This window comes from Rhinolophus ferrumequinum, chromosome 18 (assembly GCF_004115265.2).
Source record: "Rhinolophus ferrumequinum isolate MPI-CBG mRhiFer1 chromosome 18, mRhiFer1_v1.p, whole genome shotgun sequence".
NCBI classification, from domain to species: domain Eukaryota; kingdom Metazoa; phylum Chordata; class Mammalia; order Chiroptera; family Rhinolophidae; genus Rhinolophus; species Rhinolophus ferrumequinum.
The window spans coordinates 14,616,331-14,638,460 of record NC_046301.1 but is presented as its reverse complement, the minus strand read 5'-3'; the positions used below and the strand labels follow the sequence as shown (position 1 = coordinate 14,638,460).

Sequence of the window (22,130 nt, the reverse complement as noted above, 5' to 3'; positions counted from 1 at the left end):
GCACAGACGGGCAGAAGGGTTTGTTGCTTCTAGGGAGTAATATTTATACGATTTCCGTCCTTTAGCCGTTTACCTTGCCTGCTGACTTCAGGTTTACTGTGTATTTCCCACAGATTGACAACATCACCAACATTTAGTCAAAGGCCTTCAAATATCGAAATTGTGATTAGATTTGGTGTAGGAATGGGTGGGCACTAAGACAGAAAATACCGAGAATTCCTGGCTTCCTGTTTGCAGCCTTTGGTAATATGGCCTCCAACAGGCTCATCCTCAGTTACATCTGTTTTCATATACTTTGCTTCAGCCATATCAACTGATTTGGGGTTTCTGGGCCATGCTCTCTCGTGTCTGTGCATTTGCGCGATATTAGGGAGTGATGTTTCTTTCCCACTCCTAGTGTGTATCTCTGAATATGGAGGAAGTTCTGATAGAGTAACATTTCTGACCTTTCTTCATGCCCTTCCCTTCAGAGAAGGTGAAATGCGACGTACCCATTTGGAGGGTTTGTAAAGATGAGCATGAGTACGCCAGCGTCTTCTCGCTCCTTTTCTGTAGGAGCTAGCTTGTTCTCTTTTGCTCCCCGTGTTCTCCTGGTCCCACATTACCTGGGATTGGAGGAGGACGTCTGGCCAATTCACACGTGTAGTGCTCACCTGCCCACAGAAATCTCCTGTGTCCTCTGCCTTAGCCTTCTTTGATAATACAGATTTTCTTTTTGGCTCCCATCCACTGTATTCTTTGGATTATTTTTCAACTGGTTCTGTTTCAGGTAAAGGGGTACTAATTTCTGGGCCCCCACGAAAGTATAAGACATGTATTGTCTCCCTTTCTTGTTATGTACGTTCCCTTCTTGTGCTTATCTTTCTAAACCGCAACTCAAGAATTTCCCCCTCTTGGTGTTCCTCCTCCCTCGGTGCTTCTGTGAATCGCATGTATACTTCTTCCTCTCTTATGGTCTTGTCTGTCTTCCCCCACCAGACTGCAAAGTCCTGGAGTGCAGAGACTGGTTCACTGTTGTTTTCCCAGTATCTGTCACACAACTTGGCATATAGCGGGTGCTCAACAAAGCTATGTGGAATGAAGTGAATGAAATTATGAAAAGATCTCAAGTGATTTTTAATCCACCAATATTGAATTGTGGGAGTTAAGTCCTGTAGTCATCAAGAAATGTATGAGTACATTTTCTTCTTTAAAACCTGTCCTCCATTCTATTATCTTAAACCACTTGATATGAACTGTAATTGTGAAGATACACTTCTAGGAGTTTGTTCTGAAAAATATTTCACCTCCAATTCTAGATGCCCTGGCCACCTGTGCTTTCTTCCCCAGGAATTATTTTGGCTAATCTATCCAGTAAAAGTAAAGATAAGTATGAGCAGGGATACGTGCCTTAAGAATGGGAGTTTCTATTTGAGGCTTAGCAGAGCTCTGGGCATGAAGAACAGAACATACAGGATATACTGTGTGCTGATTGGTCGAAATAAATCCTGGGGCGTACACGAACAGAATGGCCCATTGAAATCAATGATTTTGACATGAGGGGCAGAGTAGCAACCAGTGATTGACTCAGCAGGAGCAGCGCAGGCCTTAAAGCAGAGGGCAAACCTCGTCCTGGCCTCCTAGGGGCACACTTGCCCTCCATCATTTGATTTATTCCTGCCTTGCACATGATTGACACTTATTTATGGTCCAACCCGCTACCTTTTCATGCATAGCCATCCTAGCCTTCTAAATGGTTGTCAGCTCTGGAGTATGGTGACAACCATGGTATACACCACTGTGTAATTTTGTAACTCTTACATACAGGTTTGCTTGTAGTTGATGCTCACACACAGTTTGGTGATTTATCTTTTGTAACGCTGACCACAAAAGTGACTTTCCACACATGGGAAATGAAAATAGTTACAGATCCCCTTCTTGAATCTCTAACAGAAATTGGGAATCATCCCGTATTTGATTCTCTCATTGCATCCCTTTTAATTCCCCCTTAATGTGAAATGAAGCCAAATTTTCTGCTCATTTATTCAAGTAAAGGGTAATCATTGCCTCCAAACATAAAAGAATGGAAATCCTGGCATGTTTTAGGGACTCCCACATCCAGTATCAGTAAATAACGTGCCACTACTGAGTTCTGGGAGAAAATAAATGCTTCAGCTTCAAAAACTGTCTGTTAAACAGAGAGACAGGTGTATCATGTTTACAAGAAAGTGACATTATAAACGCAGCTGAAACAGCCTATCCAGATGTGCAGTGATCTGTAGCTGTGAACCCGAAGAACTCTGTCACAGGTTTTATGGGTAATTTTTGTTTTTGAGTGTTTAGACACCTTAGCAGCCAAGTGGAATGGGGCCAGTGTCAGTAACAACACACAGATGAAAAACCATTATCTAATCAGCTGCCATCAAACCAGTCAGTGGTAAAACAGTGCTTTCCAGAAACACTTATTACAGATAACATTTTGGTTGTTAAATTTATGAAGTGTAAAGTTATATAACTTCTTTTTAGAAAAAGTCAAGACTGCATTTTCATACACACATCCACCCACAAACACAGTTCAGCAGTGGAAGCACTAATAAGGTCATTGACAAAAATAAATTGCATAAATTGTGTTTAGCAATTTTCAGCATACGCCGAGAAAGTCCACACAGGGGGCACAGCCTTGCCAATTACGAAAAATGTTATCCTGAATAATTAGCAGAGTGTGTTGACAAAAAATGTCAGCATGAGCGGAAGCAGCATGGTTTATCTACTGGCTTATAAAATACACCTCTCTGAACCCAAAGTTTTGCTAATTCAACATGTTCTCATCTTGCAGCCTTACTATATAAATCCTTAATGTATAGTTGATATGGGTAGTACTGCTCTTACAAGAAATGACCTCTGCTCTATATCAATGGTGAAAGTCATGGGCAGATGCCGCACTGATGATTTGGGTGATGGGGAAACTCTTTTGTTCCTCCATGATTCAGATGTTTGGTGCTCCCACCAAAATGAGGAAACACCCCTAGGGAATTGTCTGCGTAAGGAGCCTTGGGTCCCAGCAGGTTGCAGATCTCTGTTCCCACCAGGACAAGAGTTTTCTCAATTCTTTCTGTTGTCACCTTCACTGGTTTCAAGGCTCAAGGTGTGGCACCCTGCTCATCTCACGGACACCCAGGCTTACGTGGGTGGCCCTTTGACTATTAGCTGCGTCACTAACCTGCAACCATTTGGATTCCTTTGGATACACACCTGGGAAAAACTACTGAGGAGGGAGTGGGATACGATATTCCACCTTTGTGGAGAGCCCAATTATTTTAGTTTCAATAGATTAACTTTGGATTTCATACATTTCAGAAGCAAAAGGATTCTCATTCTTCTGAAAGTACTCTCTCACGAGTTCCTGGCAGCCATCTAACACAAATCCCAAAACAGTTCCCCAATCGGAAGACTCCTTTTCCCTTGCCCAGCCTTTGTGCCCGGAGGGCTGCCTGTCTTATCTTTCCCAGGCCTCCCGGGCATCTCTGTTGTTTCTCTGTCTCCTTTACTTGTTTGTCTTCTTTCCTTTATTTCTTTAATTGTGGGAGTTTGATAAATTGTATCCTTACTTTTTTCTTTCCAGGAATTCACTTGGTGATGCCATTCTTTCTTGTGGCTCCACTTCTGATGGAGGTGCACTTAGCTTCCAAATACGGATCCTCCTTCCTAAGTTACTAGAGCACACGCCCGCTGTCCATATGTGTCTCATGTTTTACACTTCACTCAACATGTTGAAAACCACGCGGAGCATCTTTACCTGCAAATTGTCTTCTCATTCCCTTGTGCTTGGTGATTGTAGCCTCCTTATCATAGTCACTTGAGATCTAAGCCCAAAATTTCATCTTGACTCCTCCCTCACCCCAACATCTAAATCTGCCATGTCCTTCTTATTGACAAGTCCTGCATCTCTCCTGTCTCATTGCCAACCGTCAGTTCATGGTGAGATTATCTCTTCAGAAATTTAACTCAACCTTTTAAGAGGCATCTGAGCCCTTTGTTGAACCTTAATTCATCTTGTAAAAGGCCTTCAGATTTAGTTTGTGAAAAATAACATTTTCTTCCCCTATGACTTAACTGTTCTAAAAGTCATGTTTCACTCACTAAATATTTACTGAGTTTGTACTACACTCTTTGGATTCTCCTGGTACAAGTGTGAAACAGGGTTCTCATCCTTCAGGAATCCCTAAATAGGTCACCAATAATTATAATACAGAGTGATTTGTATAGTGATAGACGTATTTTATTATCTCCAGATTAGCCACTTAGAATTTCTTCCCTCCTTTCTCCTACTATACAGTTTGTTGCCCTTTTCAACACTCAGGTAAAATAGCATCTTTGCCCTAGTATATTTCCTGGTCTCAATCTTATTTCCTTCATTTGAAGTCCCATATAATTTTTTCTCATTTATTTGGAAATTAATCATATGGTGGTTTGTCATCTTTTCTATTTATTGCTAATTTTGACCATAATTTAATGTTTAATATTTTGTCTTATAGTATTCTCATTTAGGTTGTCTATGTTCTGAGATTAATAATAAAGTCATAAATTGATAGCTTCCCAAGGCCCTTACACTGTGTTGCTATTAGGGATTCAAATGCAAACATTCCAAATAAAACTAAGTACATTTTACGGGTCAAGTAAGTTAATATCTTTTTCCTACCCATATCTAAATCTGACACAGACATAAAATAGTTTTAAGTGTCTTTATATAAATTTTTGTACTATCAAATTTTTTTTTATGTAGGTCTTCTCAACCTTCTATCCCATTCAGAACTTGTCCTTGCAGTTTCTAAAGCTCACCTACCTTTAACAGTTTCCACAAGAATTGTTAAAAAGAAAATCCAGTGTAGTCTTCTGAGAGGCAGAATATGCCCTTCAAAACAATTCATTACAATACATTTTCTGACTCAGGAGATTTTTATTTTTGTCAGTTTGGTCTCAAGGCAAAACCTGAGTGTTAATGTAATGGCACAAAATATAATGCTAATTATACAGGGACTGCAGATTTCATTAGAGAATATTCTATAATTATCCTGAATGACAAACTAAGTCAAGATTTTAATATTATCAAGTGTTTTAAAACTTAAATTGCTACAGTGATTGTAGTTTTCTTTTGCCACTAGAACAAATCACTACAAAGTTGGTGGTTTAAAAGAACACACATTTATGTTCTTACGGTTCTGTAGGTCAGAAGCCCAATGTGAATCTCACTGGGCTCAAATCAAGACTGGGTTCCTTCTTGGAGGTATAAAGGAGAAGCCATGTTCTTGCCTTTTCCAGCTTCTGGAGAGTGCCAGTATTCCTTGGTCCTTTCTTCCATCTTCAAAGTCAGCAGTGGTGGGGGACCGAGTCCTCTCATGCTGCCATCTCTCCGAGTATCTCTTGTGTAGTCACATTTCCCTCTGACCACAGCCAAGAAATACACTCGAACTACCCATCTGATCAGATTAGGCCAAACTCGATAATCCAGAATGATTTTCCCATTTCAAGGACTTAATCTCAACTGCAAAGTCTCTTTTCCCATGTAAAGTCACGTTTTCACAGGCTCTAAAGATTAAGAGATGGATATTTTGGGGCGGTCATTGTTTTGCCTACTATAGATAACTTTATGCATCTATAACATTTAGTCTATTTTCAATGGCATGCATTTCAATATTTTAAAAAACTATTCTAAATTTCGTACGATCATAAAATCTTAGAATTTGAAGAGTTCATAGAGGTCATCTGTGGTAGCCAGCATTGAAAATGACCCTCAATGGACCTCTCTTTATGGTATTCATGCCCTTGAATTGTCGCCTCCTATGTTGAGTCAGGGTTGAGTTTATGAGCAACAGAACATGGTGGAAGTGGAGATGTGTGACTTCTGAGGCTAGGTCATAGAAAGCACTGCGGCTTTCGCCTGGCCTCTTACTCTGGGGGGAAACTAATCACCATGTAGTGAGGACCTTCAAGCAGCTTTTTGCAGAGGGCCATGTGAGGAGAAACTGAAGCTTCCTGCCAGCAGCCAGCACCAGTTGTCAGTCACGTGCGTGAGTTACGCGGGGAGAGATTCCTGCAGTTTCATTCAAGCTTTCAGATGACTCAGACCTTCCTGACATCCAGTCTTCAGTTATATGGGAGACTCTGAGCCAGAATCTCCCAGCCTCTCCTAAATTCCTGACCCACAGAAAGCGGTTTTATCTATTTTTAAGTCACAGTTTGGGGTTCTTTGTTACACAGCAATAGATAACTAGTTTATCATCTATCATTTTCCACATGTGGTCAGAGAAGTACTAATTCAGTCTTTGCTCTTTTAAATAGTAATCCCTTGTTCTAATAACTTTAAGCAACACTGTACCGGCGGTGCTAAAAGAATGTATGCAAGTGGACACTTTGGTCAACGTTGCTCAAGCAGTAGTTCGCCATAATCGGAAGTATCTGGACGCTGATGGGAACCACTTTGAGCACCTCTTGTAATTGCAGAAGTCAAACGTGACTTATAATTACCTTTGTTATCAGTATATATTGAGTATTACAATTTTAATAGTTTTTTTCCTTTTTTAAAATGTGTGTACATTTTTTTGTACATTTCATGCCTATGCTTTGAGAATGAAAATATATATTGATAGGAAATAGTCAATTTAGCAGTGTTTGACCCAGTGTGTACTGAATTTATTTAACTGTGGACCAATGCTTACCACCACCACCCCTGCCACCTCTTTTCCAGTAAGGTCTATTGCCAGCCTGTAGGACAGCTTTTGTGAAATTCAGATTCAATCTAATTTTTGTGTTTTTAAAATAAGTAACTGAGTGGTAGAAATGTTGTGATTTACTCACAGTCCCTTGATTTAGGCAGCAGAGTTTCTAGCAGAAGGAAACTAGAACTCAGGCCTCCTAATTCTTTATGTTCTTTGATTATGCTGACCAGAGTTTGCTTTAGGGCAATATATAAGTACATGTTTAATAGCACCAAGGAGAAATGCCTGTTTACCCCTGATTCACCTCTCCTGCCCTCCCGTTCTACCAAGGCCTGAGATTCTACCATAAGGGTGTTTCTAATGGAAGCATTGATACCACTAAGAATGTCTTGAGGAGGAAAACCACTTCATGCTTTATAAATCAGGTACTTGCAAATTTAGCATGAATGAAATATTTGAGGTTTTGATTAAAAAAATATGTAATGAATGAACATTCTAGGTCTGTGAAGAGGAGTGCTTCGGTGGACCCTGTTTTTGAGAGGGACACTATGACTTTTCTCTGTCCACAGCCTCCTGATTGGATGAGGAGTCTGCAGGGGCCAAGGAGACGTCGCTCCCACAGCCCATATTGTCTTGCCTAGACTAGACTTCAGGTCCCAGAAGTCCCAGAGTACCCTGCTCAGAAGGCCCGAGCTGTGGCCCGGAGACCGTGTGGGCATCTCCCATGGGACCACCCTTCTAAGGTAGACGGTGCCACAGTGTCCACCCACGGTGTGGGCCTAACAGGGGACAGTTGTTTTGTGGAGTGTAGACAAAGCCTCAGGCCTCTCGCAGTGTCCGTCAGAGCGAAGGTTGGAAGGACAAGGAAGTGACTTGGAGACTTGGGACTGGTTCTTCTGCAGCCTCAGGATTTAGGCACAAAACTCTGAGTCTACGTATTCTAAGTTAGAAACCGGCCTGCCCAATGGTTATGAAAGTGTATTTAAGGTAAGTGCAGAGAATGTGTTTTATTTAATGTTTTTTGCTTTGTTTTTTTTAAAGGTGGATTTGTAACTTTTAGATATTTAGACACAGGGTCTGGGCCTTCATTTGTGCTTGCATGCCTGCCCTGTTCTTACTGGTGGGCTTCCTGGAGGGTGTGTTTAGGGGTATACGCATACACATGTTTGCTAAAAAGGTACATAGACGATGAGGAAAGGAGTGTGTAGGGGTGGTGATGTAAGACAAATGAATTATCCAGCGTTACTCCTGGTTCTGGATCTTTAGTTATTTGTGGTAATAATGTTGGTTTTTAGTTGCATGAGATTAAGTTTAGATATTACAGTTGGGAAGGATTTATTAGGTAATTTCTAGAAGGATCTGAAAATATTTACTGCCCTCTACATAGCACATTCATCAATAGTTAAATTGCTGGTTTGGAATTCTTCCTTCAGCTGGATGCTGAGGAGCCTAAATCTTTACGTATTTCAGTTCTTCAATGTCCTTTGTCCACAGTTGCCTTAGTCCAGTGTTTATAAAGGGTGGTCCCAGGACCAGAGGCACCTGGGAACTGATTGGGAAACAAAATCTGAGAACTGCCTCCTTCTTTACCCCAAATATCTACTGGCTAGGAAACGCCTAGGTGGGCAGTCTATTTAAGCCCTCCAGTTAGTTCTGAAGCAGCTGCAATAGAACAATTTGGAAACATGACCTTGGCCTGTACTCAATTCTGGGTGGAGTTATCAGAGACAAATATGGCTAGGAGTTTTCTTTGTCTGTCATATTGGATCCCAGACACTGAACAACACCATTGAGAAAAACAGCGTGTTTTATAATGAAAACAAAGAGCACTTTAAGTTCTCTCTAGAAAACAGTGAATGCACAAGCTAAATCTCGTCTGCCTGGTGCCTTTTGATAACGCTCACTCGCTTTTGAATTTTCTTATATTTAGCAGTGGTTCCAAATTGTAGTTTTTGTTTTCCAGGCGCAAAGCCCCTGAGAGGTGCTTCATCAAGGATTGAAACACCATAAAGTAGAATCAATAAATTAAGTTAAAACTGAACTTCAGAGTTGGCAGGTAGAAAGAAAAAAATGCAACTATTTTCCCCACATGTAATTTAACTTCCAGAAGGAAAAACAAATCTGTTGCTTGTTTTCTTACAGTTTGATTACATTCTCTGATCACAATAGCAACATAAACCCACTTTGATATTCACAGTGAATTGAATAGTATTAAAAAAGGATGTGTTTTTATCTAGTGGCAGGAAAAGAAGATGGAAAATCAATTATACTCATTTCTGACATTATTCTAGTTAATATTTATTAATGTTAATATTAATAATTAATGTTTAATATAATTTTACTTATAAATGTAGTGGATTTTTATGTAAAATAGAGAAGAAACCAAGAATGTAATGCCATTTTTGCATACAGTGTTTTCTATTCTTTTTATGTCTTCATTTATCATGAATCCCAAATTTATCTTTTCACTAAAATTGTCATTATTATGTTAGGAAAATGTAAGGATATTCTTTGAAGTTTTCTCCTATTTATGGTCTTATGTAAGCTTTATAAATATTTCCAGTTTTTGTCTTTTAGGGACTTTTGTTTTACAGTTGAAGAAGAAAAGGCTGATAACAATTTGGCTTATAAGATGTTTAATGGTCTACCTAAGCATTAAATGGTCTACCTAAGAGCAGCTACCTAAGCATGTAAATAATTTTACTGCTATTTTCCTGTTTCTTATGAATTTTAAGTAGGGTCCAGCAATCAATCATAAGCTATTGTATTTATTCTCAGTCCTATGTGAAAAGCTAGGAAGTCTGGGATTTTTCTGTACTGGACTGGAATATGTACATTTTCCTGTTGAAATTCCACTGCAAACCCTGACGTTACTCATCCCCTCCTCTTTGATGCTACATGTTATATTGAGGATCTCCCACAATTCCTAGTGTTCTCTTACCTCGCATGTAAAAGATGAGCTTCACGGCTTATTCTGGGAAAATCTCTTCCTTATCTGAATTCATCCTTCCAAATGATGCCACCTCATATTTTTAACATTAATGCTACCGGCATCATGTGTTCACCAACTCTCCCTTTCCTCTTTCAGAGAGTGATTAACTACTTATGTAAGTGCTTCAGGATCAAAGTTGATGTATCATAGGAAAACTCTTACAGCCTGGTTGTTGTCAATTTCCTGGCTTTATTCATCCATTGTTTCCATATGGACATTGTGGCCGGTGACCCTGCTTATTCACATGGTACAGGTGAATGTGAAATGAAGCTGATCCTATCTGTTGTAATCTGTTAAATCTACTTGCGAGAATTGCTAGTAGTGAAACCACCGCCATAGTTAACTATTAGTGCCTTTTTCCCCCCAAAGGGCTTACATATTCAATGAGTAGAGTATGGCTTGCGCTTATCCACTTATTTATAATTATTTTTAATCATTTCTTGGATCTCTATTTTGTTCCTACAAATTTAAGTTCTTCAAGGTCAAGCTTTTTTTTTTTTTAATTTCACTTGCATTTCTATGAGCACCTAATAGTTTTCTATTCTTAGTGTAAATTAATTATCTAAAGTAACTAACATTGCAACTCACTTGAATAGTATCAAATTGATTGTGATCCAGTGCTACAAGGCATGTGAGTGCCACTTAGAGGAAGGAAGTAGCAAGCAAATGATTCTTGCATGTTTTCCAGAGATGAAAGATATAGAGAAAGTTGCAGTTGACAAAAATCTAAGGAAGGATAAATAGCGGTATGGTCAAGGAGACCATATATCCAGAGTTTGGTGTCAAGTATTTTCTGGTTTTACATTACAGAATAACTTTCAAGGTTCCATCTTTATTTACTAAAGTGTTTTAATGTACATTTGAATATTGAGATGTTTCTTCTTAAAATGAATATTTATAAATAGAAGGAGAAAGGATGATTTCTATATCTTTCAAAATCTGCTGTAATTATAAACAAGTCCATACCTTGCTTCTACCTATTTTGAAAGGACTGAATTTCTCAGTGAATATGGCACACCATCATATGCTGCAAGAGACTGCAAAATGCTGGGCTATTTTAGAAATGATCATCAAAAGGGAAAACAGGTGAACGTGGCTTCATTGGCTGAAAGCTTGGGTTTTAGATTTGCAGTTTTACACTCCATATAAATCAGAATATAACCAGTAGGAAAACCTGTCCAATATAAACTGACAGCATTGTGCTCACAATTCAATACACTAAAAACACTGTATCTTTCATTCCAATCCAAATATTGTTCAAGCCTGCTACAAATATTTATTATTTTGCTTACCATGTGCAAAATGTCTTTTGAGGACCTATGGTTACATACATGAATTTTTTAAAAAAATTCCCTGCCCCAAAGTAGCTTATAGTTTAGTAGAGAGTGATAAAACAAATATACAAATAAATATAAAGTCATTTATGACTTTTTCTATACTCACAGTGTGATAACTACTATAAACAACAGTCACTGGAGTGCACTTGGCTAAATTTTTAAATCCTAAATTCATACTTGACTATGAGCGTTAAATAATATTTCATTAACAGTGATAACAGAAACTGGGACGATGAAGGAGTGTTAGTCACACTTATGTTGAAATACAAGTTTAATGAACTTGATCTTGCTAGAAACCAAATAATTAGCTAACCTACATCGGGAAGGTCAGGTATTTTGGAATGTCTCTCATAAATATGGAGGATATACCTATAATTATAAAATAATACTGTAATTTTGTACCTACCAGGGTAATTTTGTATTACGAGAGTAAATTGAGTCCTTGTACGTCTCAAGCTTGTATGATTTAATGTGCAATCACTGGATAATATTTTTATCTTGGCCTTCAGCTAATGCTTAGGAGATACTGAAGAGGGCTGTTGGATGCATGTTGTACTATCTGGACAACTTCCAGTGTGTAAGGGGTGTGACTGTGTTATAGAAGTGAAAGGAAGGTTCTGCGATTTGTATATCACAGTACCATTTGTGAAACTCCAGACAGTACGGGCGATTAATCCTCACCTATCCTTCTGGGATAGGATGGGTTGTGTGCAGTTTTATTGCATTTTACAGGTGGGATAAATAACTAACTTCAGAGGAGGGAATAAAACAAGAGCTCTTTTTATTTCTTATCCTATAATTTAGCAATGTTGCTGCTTCCCCGAAACAAGTCATTATATTCTCTCTCACTAGCATCTTAAGTTACTTCTTTTTCGGATGTCTCCTCTGACTTGAGACTGGGCCACTTCTTCCATACCATGTGACGCTGGTCACATAAGAGGTCCTTACAGTATTTGGCATTTATTTTTAAGTTTCTAAGATTTTTATTTTAGAAGAGTAACTAGTAACTGACACTGAATGGAAAGATTAAAGAGTGTTGATTCCCTGGAGTCATGAGTATCTTCTGACTGCTGGCATATTGAATACGGACTTATGCTTTGATGGATCTGTGCCTTTCTAACACATTTTTCCACTTGGAACAACAAAGCTGCAGTTTTCTGACTTTTACAAATGAGAGGTGCTGTTGAATAAGCAAAACTTGCTTTCAACTCCTCAACTCCTCTGAGAAACTTATTATGTAAATACACATTATTATGATCATAAATAATAATAATTTATTTTCTGAGGCATAATGCCACAGCAAAAGTCATTTGGGTAGGCCAACATGTGTTAGTTGTGTAGAGGTTTCATCAAGGTTTAGAAGCGAATACGTTGTTAAAAATACCAGACAATAATAACAATAATTTTTCTAAAATCCTTATGACCTGCCAGATTTATAGCATGAAAATAAGTAGAAAAATCACAATCTTTGGGGAAATTGAATTTGATTCTTTTGAATTTATTCTTTAAGTTAGAAGCCCAACCACAAATTCTTCAGACTTGCTGGTGTTGAGTTTTCATTAGACATTAGATAATTTAGTTTTGAATGTAGTTTTTATATTTTTTACTGTCAGAGAAAAGGAAGTTGCCTGTCCTTTTTTGTAAGACTGTATTATAAAATCCAGCCGTAAGACTAAAATAGAAAATCAGTAATTCTCATAGCTGGGAGATATTTGTGATGCCTTATTAATTTGTTAATAAATAAGAAGTTTATAAGTTATGTTAATGAGCTATAGCTGAAGGAACTAGGTAATGGTTAGTCTTGAAATGCTGGAATTAAAGGGGATCCAATGACTGTCATATATTTGAACAATTATCACATGGAATAGTTCTGTCCACTGTTGTTCCAGAAGGTAGAAATGGAAATGTGAGTTGCAAGTTATAGGAGAGTAAATTTTAATTCAATACAGAGGAGGAGTTTCTAGCAATGTCCCTAAATACAGAAAGTATTTGCCCTTCTGTTAGGAATATTATAGAAAGGGTTCCTGAATTCTGCTAGGAACATGAGCCCTCTGGACACTAAGAGCTTCTCAACTCTAAAATTTTGGCAGTTTCATTTGACTCTCTGTTCTTTACTGCAAAATCTTGTATGTTACACTTGAGTAGTTCCCAAATTGATGTCCCCTTCTAATTTTCCAAGTCTGGTGATTAAAATACCAGTCTTCCCAACTCCAAGCATCAAAACACTCAAGTCATCCTTTCTCTTTCACATCCACATCAGTCACTTTCTCCTACATTCTTAGTTCTCAGTGTCACTCTCAATCAGTGTGTTGTTTATTCTCATTCTTTATAAACTAATCAAGGCCCTCATCATGTTAGATCTGTATTACCAGAACAGTGTCTTCAGTCTCACTAACACTTGCAAATCTATCCCTTCATCTGTAATTTCCTTCTAGTACCACTTTTCTCTCACTCTGATTAAGAATATAACACTCCCTTAGCTCTTTAAAGTTATTCAGATTTTCTCATCTCAGTATTTAAAAATTTTTTAAAGGTGGCCTCACTTTTTCAATATTTTCTCTTAGTGCTTTCAACATCAACCAACTTGTTCTCTTCAATCCTCCTCCACCCAGTACAGGAAGCAAGGTGAGGTAAAGCACGGGTAAAATCCCATACTCTTTTATGTTCCTCTAAGAATATTTCTTAGATGTAACTTATCTCACAATGACTTTTCTTTTATTTTCAAATTCACTTAAAACCCAACATGTGATCTATTTTAAGATTCTTCCCTTTTTAAAATAGTTGTTCATTAGTTTTGTTTATATATACGTGAAAGTTATAAATATCACCTTGCTAATTATTTTTAAGCTTTGACTCTATATTTTGTGGGGGAGGAAGAAATTTTCCTCTCCTCTTCTAGACTCTTTCAGCTGGTCTAACAACTAAATCTACATAGGACAGATTAGCAAGAGAAAATAACCAAATTTAATTACATATGTACCTTTGGGAACCCTATATACATGAGAGAGTCAGAGACCCCACATAAATGAGAGTTTCAGAGACAGAAAGTTAAAAAGATGTATACATGGCACCTGAGCTAAGCATGAGGTAAGATACCCTGGGGGCGTCAGAGGGGAGGAAGGTCATTCACAGGACCAAACACATGGTAGGTGTTTGCCCTGCCATACAGATAGGTCATAAAAAGTGACTTCTGGCAATAACTGTTATGAGCAAGGCTGCTAATTTAAATTCTTCAAGGGAGAGGTAGAAGTCTCTTTTGAGCCCACAGGGTCTTAACTGCCTTCAGCTCAAAATAATCCTTATGCCAAAGTAGCACATCTTGGGGACGTCTGCCCTGAACCCCTTCAATTTCATTTTATATTACAATTTTCCACAGAGCCTAAAGCAGCCATGAACATTTATTGAATGCACATTAAATTCCTATCTAATGAGGGAATCAAGAATTATAAGTAGTAGCTGTTAATGGGGGGAGGGACTGAAGTGGCTTCCCAGGGAAAAACATCGAAGATATTTGTGGGTAGATATGCTGATACCGATTCTCTTAGAGATGGAAACAGTCACGAGCGCAAAGAATCAGCGCACTGATTTCAACCATGTCTTTTTCTCTTGGTCCATTTTGATGAGCAGTGTGCTATGGGCTATTAGCCCCCAAAACATTTTGGATTAAATAAGATCGCTCACTGCACAGAATTCTCATTTTGCAGTGAGAGCGTTAGGCTTTATTACATCTGAAATACGATGGAGCACATCATCTTGATTTTGATTTTTTTTACAACATAGTTCCAGAGGAAGAGAGATTTTAGTGAACTTGATTCATATTATCAGTTCATTTATTAGCAGATGTAATGATGGAACCATAAATTTGTCACCCCAGGTGGCACTAATGAACTCTTTTTGTGAGGTCCCTCAGCAATGAGAGTGACATTTGAATTAAAATGGATACTAGTTCCTTCTTTCTAGAGGTGCAAGAACTACATTGTAGGTAGGAGATCTTGTTCTTGTTAGTGATGCACATATCCTTTGAAGAAAAAAATACAATTCCCTCAAATTTTTATGTTAGTCTCATTCTCATCTCAAGCCTAATTTCCTAATATTAGATATTCAGATATTGTAGGTATGTTCTTCCAAAGTATAGAGAAATAGAAATCACAAATGTACATATGATCTATATCTAAACTTGTAATTTTAAAAATCTTACTTAACTTTAAAAGAATCTGTCACAGATATGGTGAGCGCAGAAATGACTGTTTATACAACATTAAATCGTTAGCCATTCGCCAACATAATACCAACAACACTGATATCATGGACCATATAATTGAGTCTATGGTGGAGGCAGACGTTAATAATTACAGGAAAGGTTATTTAATTATAGGTTAAATAAGTGCTATGACCACAATGTATATTATGCTACGAGAGCATGTAACAGGGAGACCTGATCCGTTTGGGAGTAACAGGGAGTGGGGTGAGGGAAGCTTCTCTGAAGAAGTGATTTGCAAAGTGAGACCTGCAGTGTGAGTGGAAGAGAAGAGTTAGCTGGGTAAAGATTAGGGATTGAGTGGGCATGGGGCTTTCTAGAAAAGCAAACAACATGTTTAGTGGCGGGAAGTTCTTAGCTCTTTTGAGGAACACAAAAGTAACCAGTGCCCCTTGAGAACACCAAGAAAGAAAGGAAGGTGTGTGAGCAAATTGGGTTCCTGAACCCAATTCCAATAGGGGTGCAGTTCCCCAGACACCAACAAATAATTCTCAGGAAACCAGCAGAGTATACCAGAACTCAATTCCATTCTGACACTATCTACTCAGAGACAGCCTCAGACCCTACAGATTAAGGGTTCAGTCCTAAAATGCCGTCCCTCCCCTTCCCTACACACACATTCTTCAGAAGCCAGCTGCAAGCCCAGACTCTTACCTGTATGTCTGACCATCAGCTATAGCTTGGAGGTTCCAAGAACGCCCTCCAACTCAGAATGGCAATCACAAGTTCAGGTTATTACCTGTGTCTGACCAACTGGCTATAAATCAAAGGTGTCCACAGCCGCGTCCTTGGGTTTGATTAATTTGCTAGAGCAGCTCACAGAACTCAGAGAAACATGTTACTTAATAGATCACCAGTTTGTTGTAAAAGGACATAACTCAGGAACAGCCAGATGGAAGAGATGCCCAGGGCAAGGCCTGTGGGAAGGGGCATGGAGCTTCCCTGCCCTCCAAGTGCACCAGTCTCTTCAAGTCTCCACACGTTCACCAACCCAGTCCTTTGGGATTTTTAGGGAGGCTTCATTACATAGTAATGATTGATGAAGTTATTGGCCACTGGCAACTGATTCAGTCTCCAGCCCCGAGTCCGTGGAAGTTGAGGGTGGGTCTCAAAGCTCCAACTGTCTAACAAGCACCTGATTGGCTCCATTGGCAGCCAGCCTCAACCTTCCAGGCTTTCCCAAAGCCACCTAATTAACATAACAAAAGACACCTTTATCATTCTCCGCCTTTAGGAAATTCCAAGAGTTTTGGGAGCTGTGAGTCACTAATTGTGGACAAAGGCCGAATATATAGAGTATACACATTTTAAGAAAGGAAAAAACTGTATTATTATAAACCTACAGCAAAATATGAATACAACTCATGTTTGACTTTTACAAGAGGCAATTACAAGAGGTGCTCAAAGTGGTTACCATCACATCCAGGCACTTCTGATTATGACAAGCTGCTGCTTATGCAACATTGACCAAAGTGTTAACATCTCTTAAAATGTATATAAATTTTTTTGGCACCCCCTGGTATATGAGGAATATATTTTGGTCATCTGAATGACTAAATATATATTTCTTATAAATCACAATATCACAATGAGATTGGGTAGAAAAGTAAGCAGGGGTCATATCACGAAAGACCTTGTCAGTAACAATAGGGAGTTTGAATTTTATCCTAAAAATAATGGGAAGCCCTGCTCTTAGGGTATAATTTAAAGATTATTCTGATTTAAAGGGGTAAGATTGGAAGCAGAAGACCAGTTAGAAAGTCTTGACAGGAGTTCTAGAGAGAAATGATGGTGCTTGGGTCAGGACTAACAGAAAACATAGAAAGAATGGGATGGATTCAAGATGCATTCAGGAGGAAGATCATGATGGCTGCTCTGAAGTGGAGAGCAAGAGAGAAGGCACTGTCCTTTAAGATTTACATCATGCACAAGTGGGTGGACAGTGCTGTCATTTACTGAAATGGAAATGGTGGAAGAGCACGTTTTTGAGTTTAGTTTGGGCCACGTTGAGCTTTATTTGCCTGAAGTGGACATTGGAGGAAGGCAGGTGGCTATCCAGTGCATACTAGCAGAGAGAGTAGAAGGTTTGAATGGGACACAGACCTTGAATCACGTGTGATCTCATTTTTCCTGAATTGAGATCAGTTTCAACATGTCTTTGCACACCCCAAACAAACAAAAACTACCGTCATACAAATCCATCTCCAGAAACAAGGATGAATAATAGGAATTTATTAACAAGGTTCTGTGAGAGACAGAAAGGGGTGTATTATACATCACGTAGTTCCTTTTAGATATTTCAGCTTTCCTAAAGGCTCTTTCTCAGCCGTAGCCGCCTCCTCTTTGCCCTCTCTTTCTACAACCCCTATCTTCACTCTCACCACTGCCTGCCTGCCCACCCCCATCGTGCACAACATATCCTTTCTTTCTGTATGTCCATTTCACTTTCACTATTTTCTGTCATCGATAAGGTCGCCTTGAAGTCCTCTCTGCAAAACAAAGATCTACTTCAGAAGCTACCTGCCAAAGAACAGGGTGGGAGGGAGGGGGAAGATTGTAAACAATAAACAACATTTTTCCTGCAAAATAAGCATTTTAGTAGCATATTCATGATAATGTAAGCCAAAGAGTGGAATCAACATTGAAAAATTGAGTAGTGGAGGAAAATTATTGAAGACGAAGTTGTCTATTAAATTGAATGGTAGGAGGAATCCAGGAGATGGAAGTGTCCTTAAACCAAGGGAACAGAGGTTTAACAAGGACACAGTGGTCCATTTATCAAATTTGTTGAGAGGTCATTTGCGTAGTTTAAAAACCTGAATGATTATTTTTTTCTTTAAAATAGTCTACTATATATACACTTTTAGCAAATGGGAAAATTGGTAGACTCTAATTTGTGCACCAAGTTTCGCCATGCATTTCTTTTGCCCAAACATGGCAGCGTCATTTTTACCTTTCCATTTTGCCTCTGCAGAATATGGGTTGGTAATTGCAGCAGATAATTCTAGTTCTGTATTTCCTAGTAATTGTGAGATGAAGGGAGGTGGCTGAACTGAACAGCACTGCCCACCAGGCCATGTTTTCCTCACACATGTTCCTACCCAACAGCCAGGGCCATGCTGTGAATGGCAAGACCTCTGAGGGAGGGGCCCAGGGACCCGACAGACCCTCCTCCTTCTTGTGCTCTTGGACCGGAGTGAAGACGTGGGTGTGGCCTCATGCCTGAAAGAGTAAGATGATCAAGGGTGATGGGTCATCAGGCAGGTGCCTGAACGAATGTTGCAGCAGGTTCCCAGGGTTTTGGGTACAAACTCGTAAACATAGTCAATGGGAAACAGAGGACTGCACCAACAGTGCAGTGGGGACGCGGTATGGTAGCAGTCAGCCCTGTGGCCCGGTTGCAAGACAGATTGGTTGGGTTTTGCACACCTCCCAAGGGTTAAATAATGCGATGTGGGCTTTAGTAGAAGGCAGTCTGTGGGCTGCAGACTTGAAAGAGGTGGGGTGGGGTTAGTGTCTCCTGAAGAAAAGCCTATTTTACAAGGTGACTACTCTTTCCCCTCTTCTCAGTATACACTTGGACTCGTCAGAGATAGTAAAATAGTTTAGTGTTTCTTGTTGCCTAAAAAACAAAAAAAATAATGGTAATTGAAAGGTGAAACAATAACAAGACTGAATGGTTAATAAAGAGATGGATAAATTACGTTTTTATCTATTTTAGACAAGAGAATCCGTGTTTTGGTAGGGAATACATGAGTCTAGAGAGAAGTAATGATTTGGAATAGAAAGGCCAAGCAAGTCTGATATAACTCTTTCCAACATTTTCAGTCTTTGGAAAGGGGAAAAAATGGGCAATTTATTATACCTTGTATTAAAATTAGCATTTGTCATGCTGTTTCGCTTTGCTTTCCTTAAGCCACGAATTTATTCCTGGTCTCACTAACTTGGCTCTCCAAACATTTTTTCTTACTTCTCGCCCTCAGTTTTCCAAAATGGGAACATTGATGGATAGAGTTATATCCTTTATCTTGGTATCTCGCTAGAACACAGTAGATTGTCTTTTGCTTTCCTCATTCCACCTCCAAATCTTATCACTGAGAATTATGGCCATTGCCACAGAAGTCAGAGTCAAACCCAAAGGATCTATAATGATGACTTGGGGCCAGCTCAGGAATAGGGATATGCCCCTGTGTGTGCACCACAACTCTCACTAACTCGAATCCAGCTCTTGGAAAACACTAGAAACAAAAAATAATATACCCCCCACCCATCCTTAGAGAGTGGCAAACTGTCTTTCATCCAAATAGCAATTCAGTCGAGGCAGCTAGCATTGGCTTTGCTACAGTTTATGAGCTTGGTAGAAAGATTAAATTCCTTTTAATTTTAATTCCTTTTCTGCTGGCCGTTTAAATTCATAGCCTGTTCACTAATGTTTCCTCTCAGCTCACTGCTAGTCTGCTTGGGATTCAAGACCAGAATAGTAATTTGGGGATTATGAGAGCAAGGTGATCAGTGTTACTTTTCAGTTGCTTCCCCGACTTTCTTAAAATCTGACTTGGTTTTTCTCAGACAGGGCTGAGGAAAAGAGTGAGACATTTTTGCTGTTCTAGTGAATCACAGAAAGGAGAAAAATGGACGACTCTGTGTAGCTGTAGTCCATCTTTCCACTGCTAGTGTTTGTCCTTTCAAAGAAAGGCTGTATACAAAATCAAGTTGCTTTTTGCCCATAAAGTGAAGATGGGTTGCCGCGTGCTAGGAATCATGCTTTATCATGATAAAGACACAGGTAGCTTTAAATGAAAGCATTTGATGATTTCCAGGCATTTGGCAGTTGATCAGCCCCTTTGTGAAAGGACAGGAGTATCATTGCTATGCTGAAGCTGTTTAGAGGATGTGAAATGTAGGTTGTGGCACTGAGGTAGCTGACGGTAAATCAGATTTGATTTCCCTTCTGAGAGCACAAAATGAACCTTGTCGTTATCAGGAAGAGAAATGAAATCTTTAAATATTTCTCAATGTTTTGTCATCTCTGCCTGTCGGGATAATTTAACATAAAATTTCCCCAAAGTAGGAAGTGTAGGTATTATTTCATTTCATTTTTAAGATAAACTTCACACTTTCCCCCTATAATTTACTTGAAAAGCCCCCAATTTGCAATTGTGGAGGTAGCTTAAGATCAATGGCATTTTGAAATAAAATATTATTAGTAAAAAATGTACTTTGTGTTTTGTCCCCTGCCGATAGCCTGGCAGTCCTTGAACACAGGGATAGCTTAGTGTTTACAGGGAAATAATATCAGAAGGGCCAAGAGAAGTTGCTTATAAATGATTTGAGTTAACTGTGTTGCCGAAATAGTTTGTTTATTGAACTTCTGACTGCATATTTTTTTGTTACCTGTGGGTACCTATTTTTCATGTTTTGAACTCCTGTTTGTTTATTTTCTCCCATTTTACTTAGTGATAGTAAGACTTTGCATACATTTGCGAATTTTCTATTATCCCAAAATTTAAAATGCCGTCTTAAAGGAAAAAAACCTTTTGTAAAATTAATACATACATATATGAATAATGACTGCTCAATGTGGGAAAAAAATAAAGATATCAACCACAACAAAAATTCTCTGTGACCTGGAGAGAACCACTATTAACACTCTCATGTATCCCTGAGGACTTCATTCGTGAGTATTTTTTATTTAACGTTCATGTTTCATTCTCAGTGTCAGAGTACTGGAGAATGAAGCCTTGCAAATTTCTGTTTTTTGGTCTCAGGGTTCAAAACTGAAAATTCAAAAGAGATTATTTGCAGACTCTCTTCAGTATTTCATCGCAGAAGGGAGTTCCATTTTTCTTCCATTTCCACTAAAGAAAGAGTAAGAAGGATAAACTGCAAACTGCAGCATAAGGTATTTGGGATACGTCTGAAGAAAAATTTCTTGATGTTATGACTAGTTGTTGGAACAAATGCCTTATTGATCTGTAATCCTTCACCACTTGCAGCAGAAGACCAGGCAACAATTATCCTATTTGTTGACTGGCTGGCTGACTTGACTAAATGATAAGCAGCAAAAGATTCTTCCTAAAGCCCTGCTTAGTGCAGTAGTAGGTTAAAGCAAACTAGCTTTTCAAAGGATTCCAACCCAAGACAATGTTGTAGATAAAAAAAAAAAAAAGAAAAAAAATTAAAGAATTTTAAGTAACAGGAGAGTAAATTCTGAGAAAGGGTAAAATTGATTAATGCTCTATTTCTACCCCATATTTCTCTACCTGCCATGTACTCTGTTGGGAAGGAAGCAGATGTTGGACTCCCAGCAGAAAGTTTCTGAATTCAGGTTGATTAGGATATTCCGGAGTATCTCATGCATTGTCATCCCCTCTCATAATTATGTAGTCAGTCAGGTACTGTGATGATGTGCTCATTACAGATTCAGTAACAGAGTGAGGTTCGTTTGGTCAATGTTTAGGCAGCTTCGACTGTGTGCCACACATTGTTTTAATACTGCTTCTTGGAATTCAACAGTGACTCCACATAGAAAAATCCCAGGCCTCCAGGAGCGTGTATTTTAGATTCTAATGAGGGAGAAAGACAATAAACAATATGAACAAATAAAGGACATTGAATGTAAGAAGATTGTCTTATGGTGAGAAGGAGAGCGGGAAGGGAGATAGAGAACGTTCTGACACAGATTGAACTGGACTCAAATGCAGGAATTCTATCTTCAAACCCTGTGCTACTTTGATTACGATAAGATACGAAGAACATGATATAGTCGTCTGAAGAGATTGCTTGAGATGGATTCATGGGAAAGAATCATTTCTGTAGCACATTAATTATCCTCCAGGGAAGCAATA

The 22,130-nt window shown here is 38.8% G+C and overlaps 1 protein-coding gene across 1 annotated transcript in view; it reads left to right on the top strand.

The window, feature by feature from the left end:
- Positions 1-9,916: 9,916 nt before the first annotated feature.
- The window catches only part of SLC7A11 (solute carrier family 7 member 11), a 179,998-nt gene continuing 167,784 nt past the window's right edge, over positions 9,917-22,130 (top strand). The window contains exon 1 of the mRNA XM_033134368.1: positions 9,917-9,940. Coding sequence (XP_032990259.1) covers positions 9,932-9,940 — 9 coding nt within the window. The 5' untranslated portion in view covers positions 9,917-9,931. The remainder of the gene's footprint in view (positions 9,941-22,130) is intronic.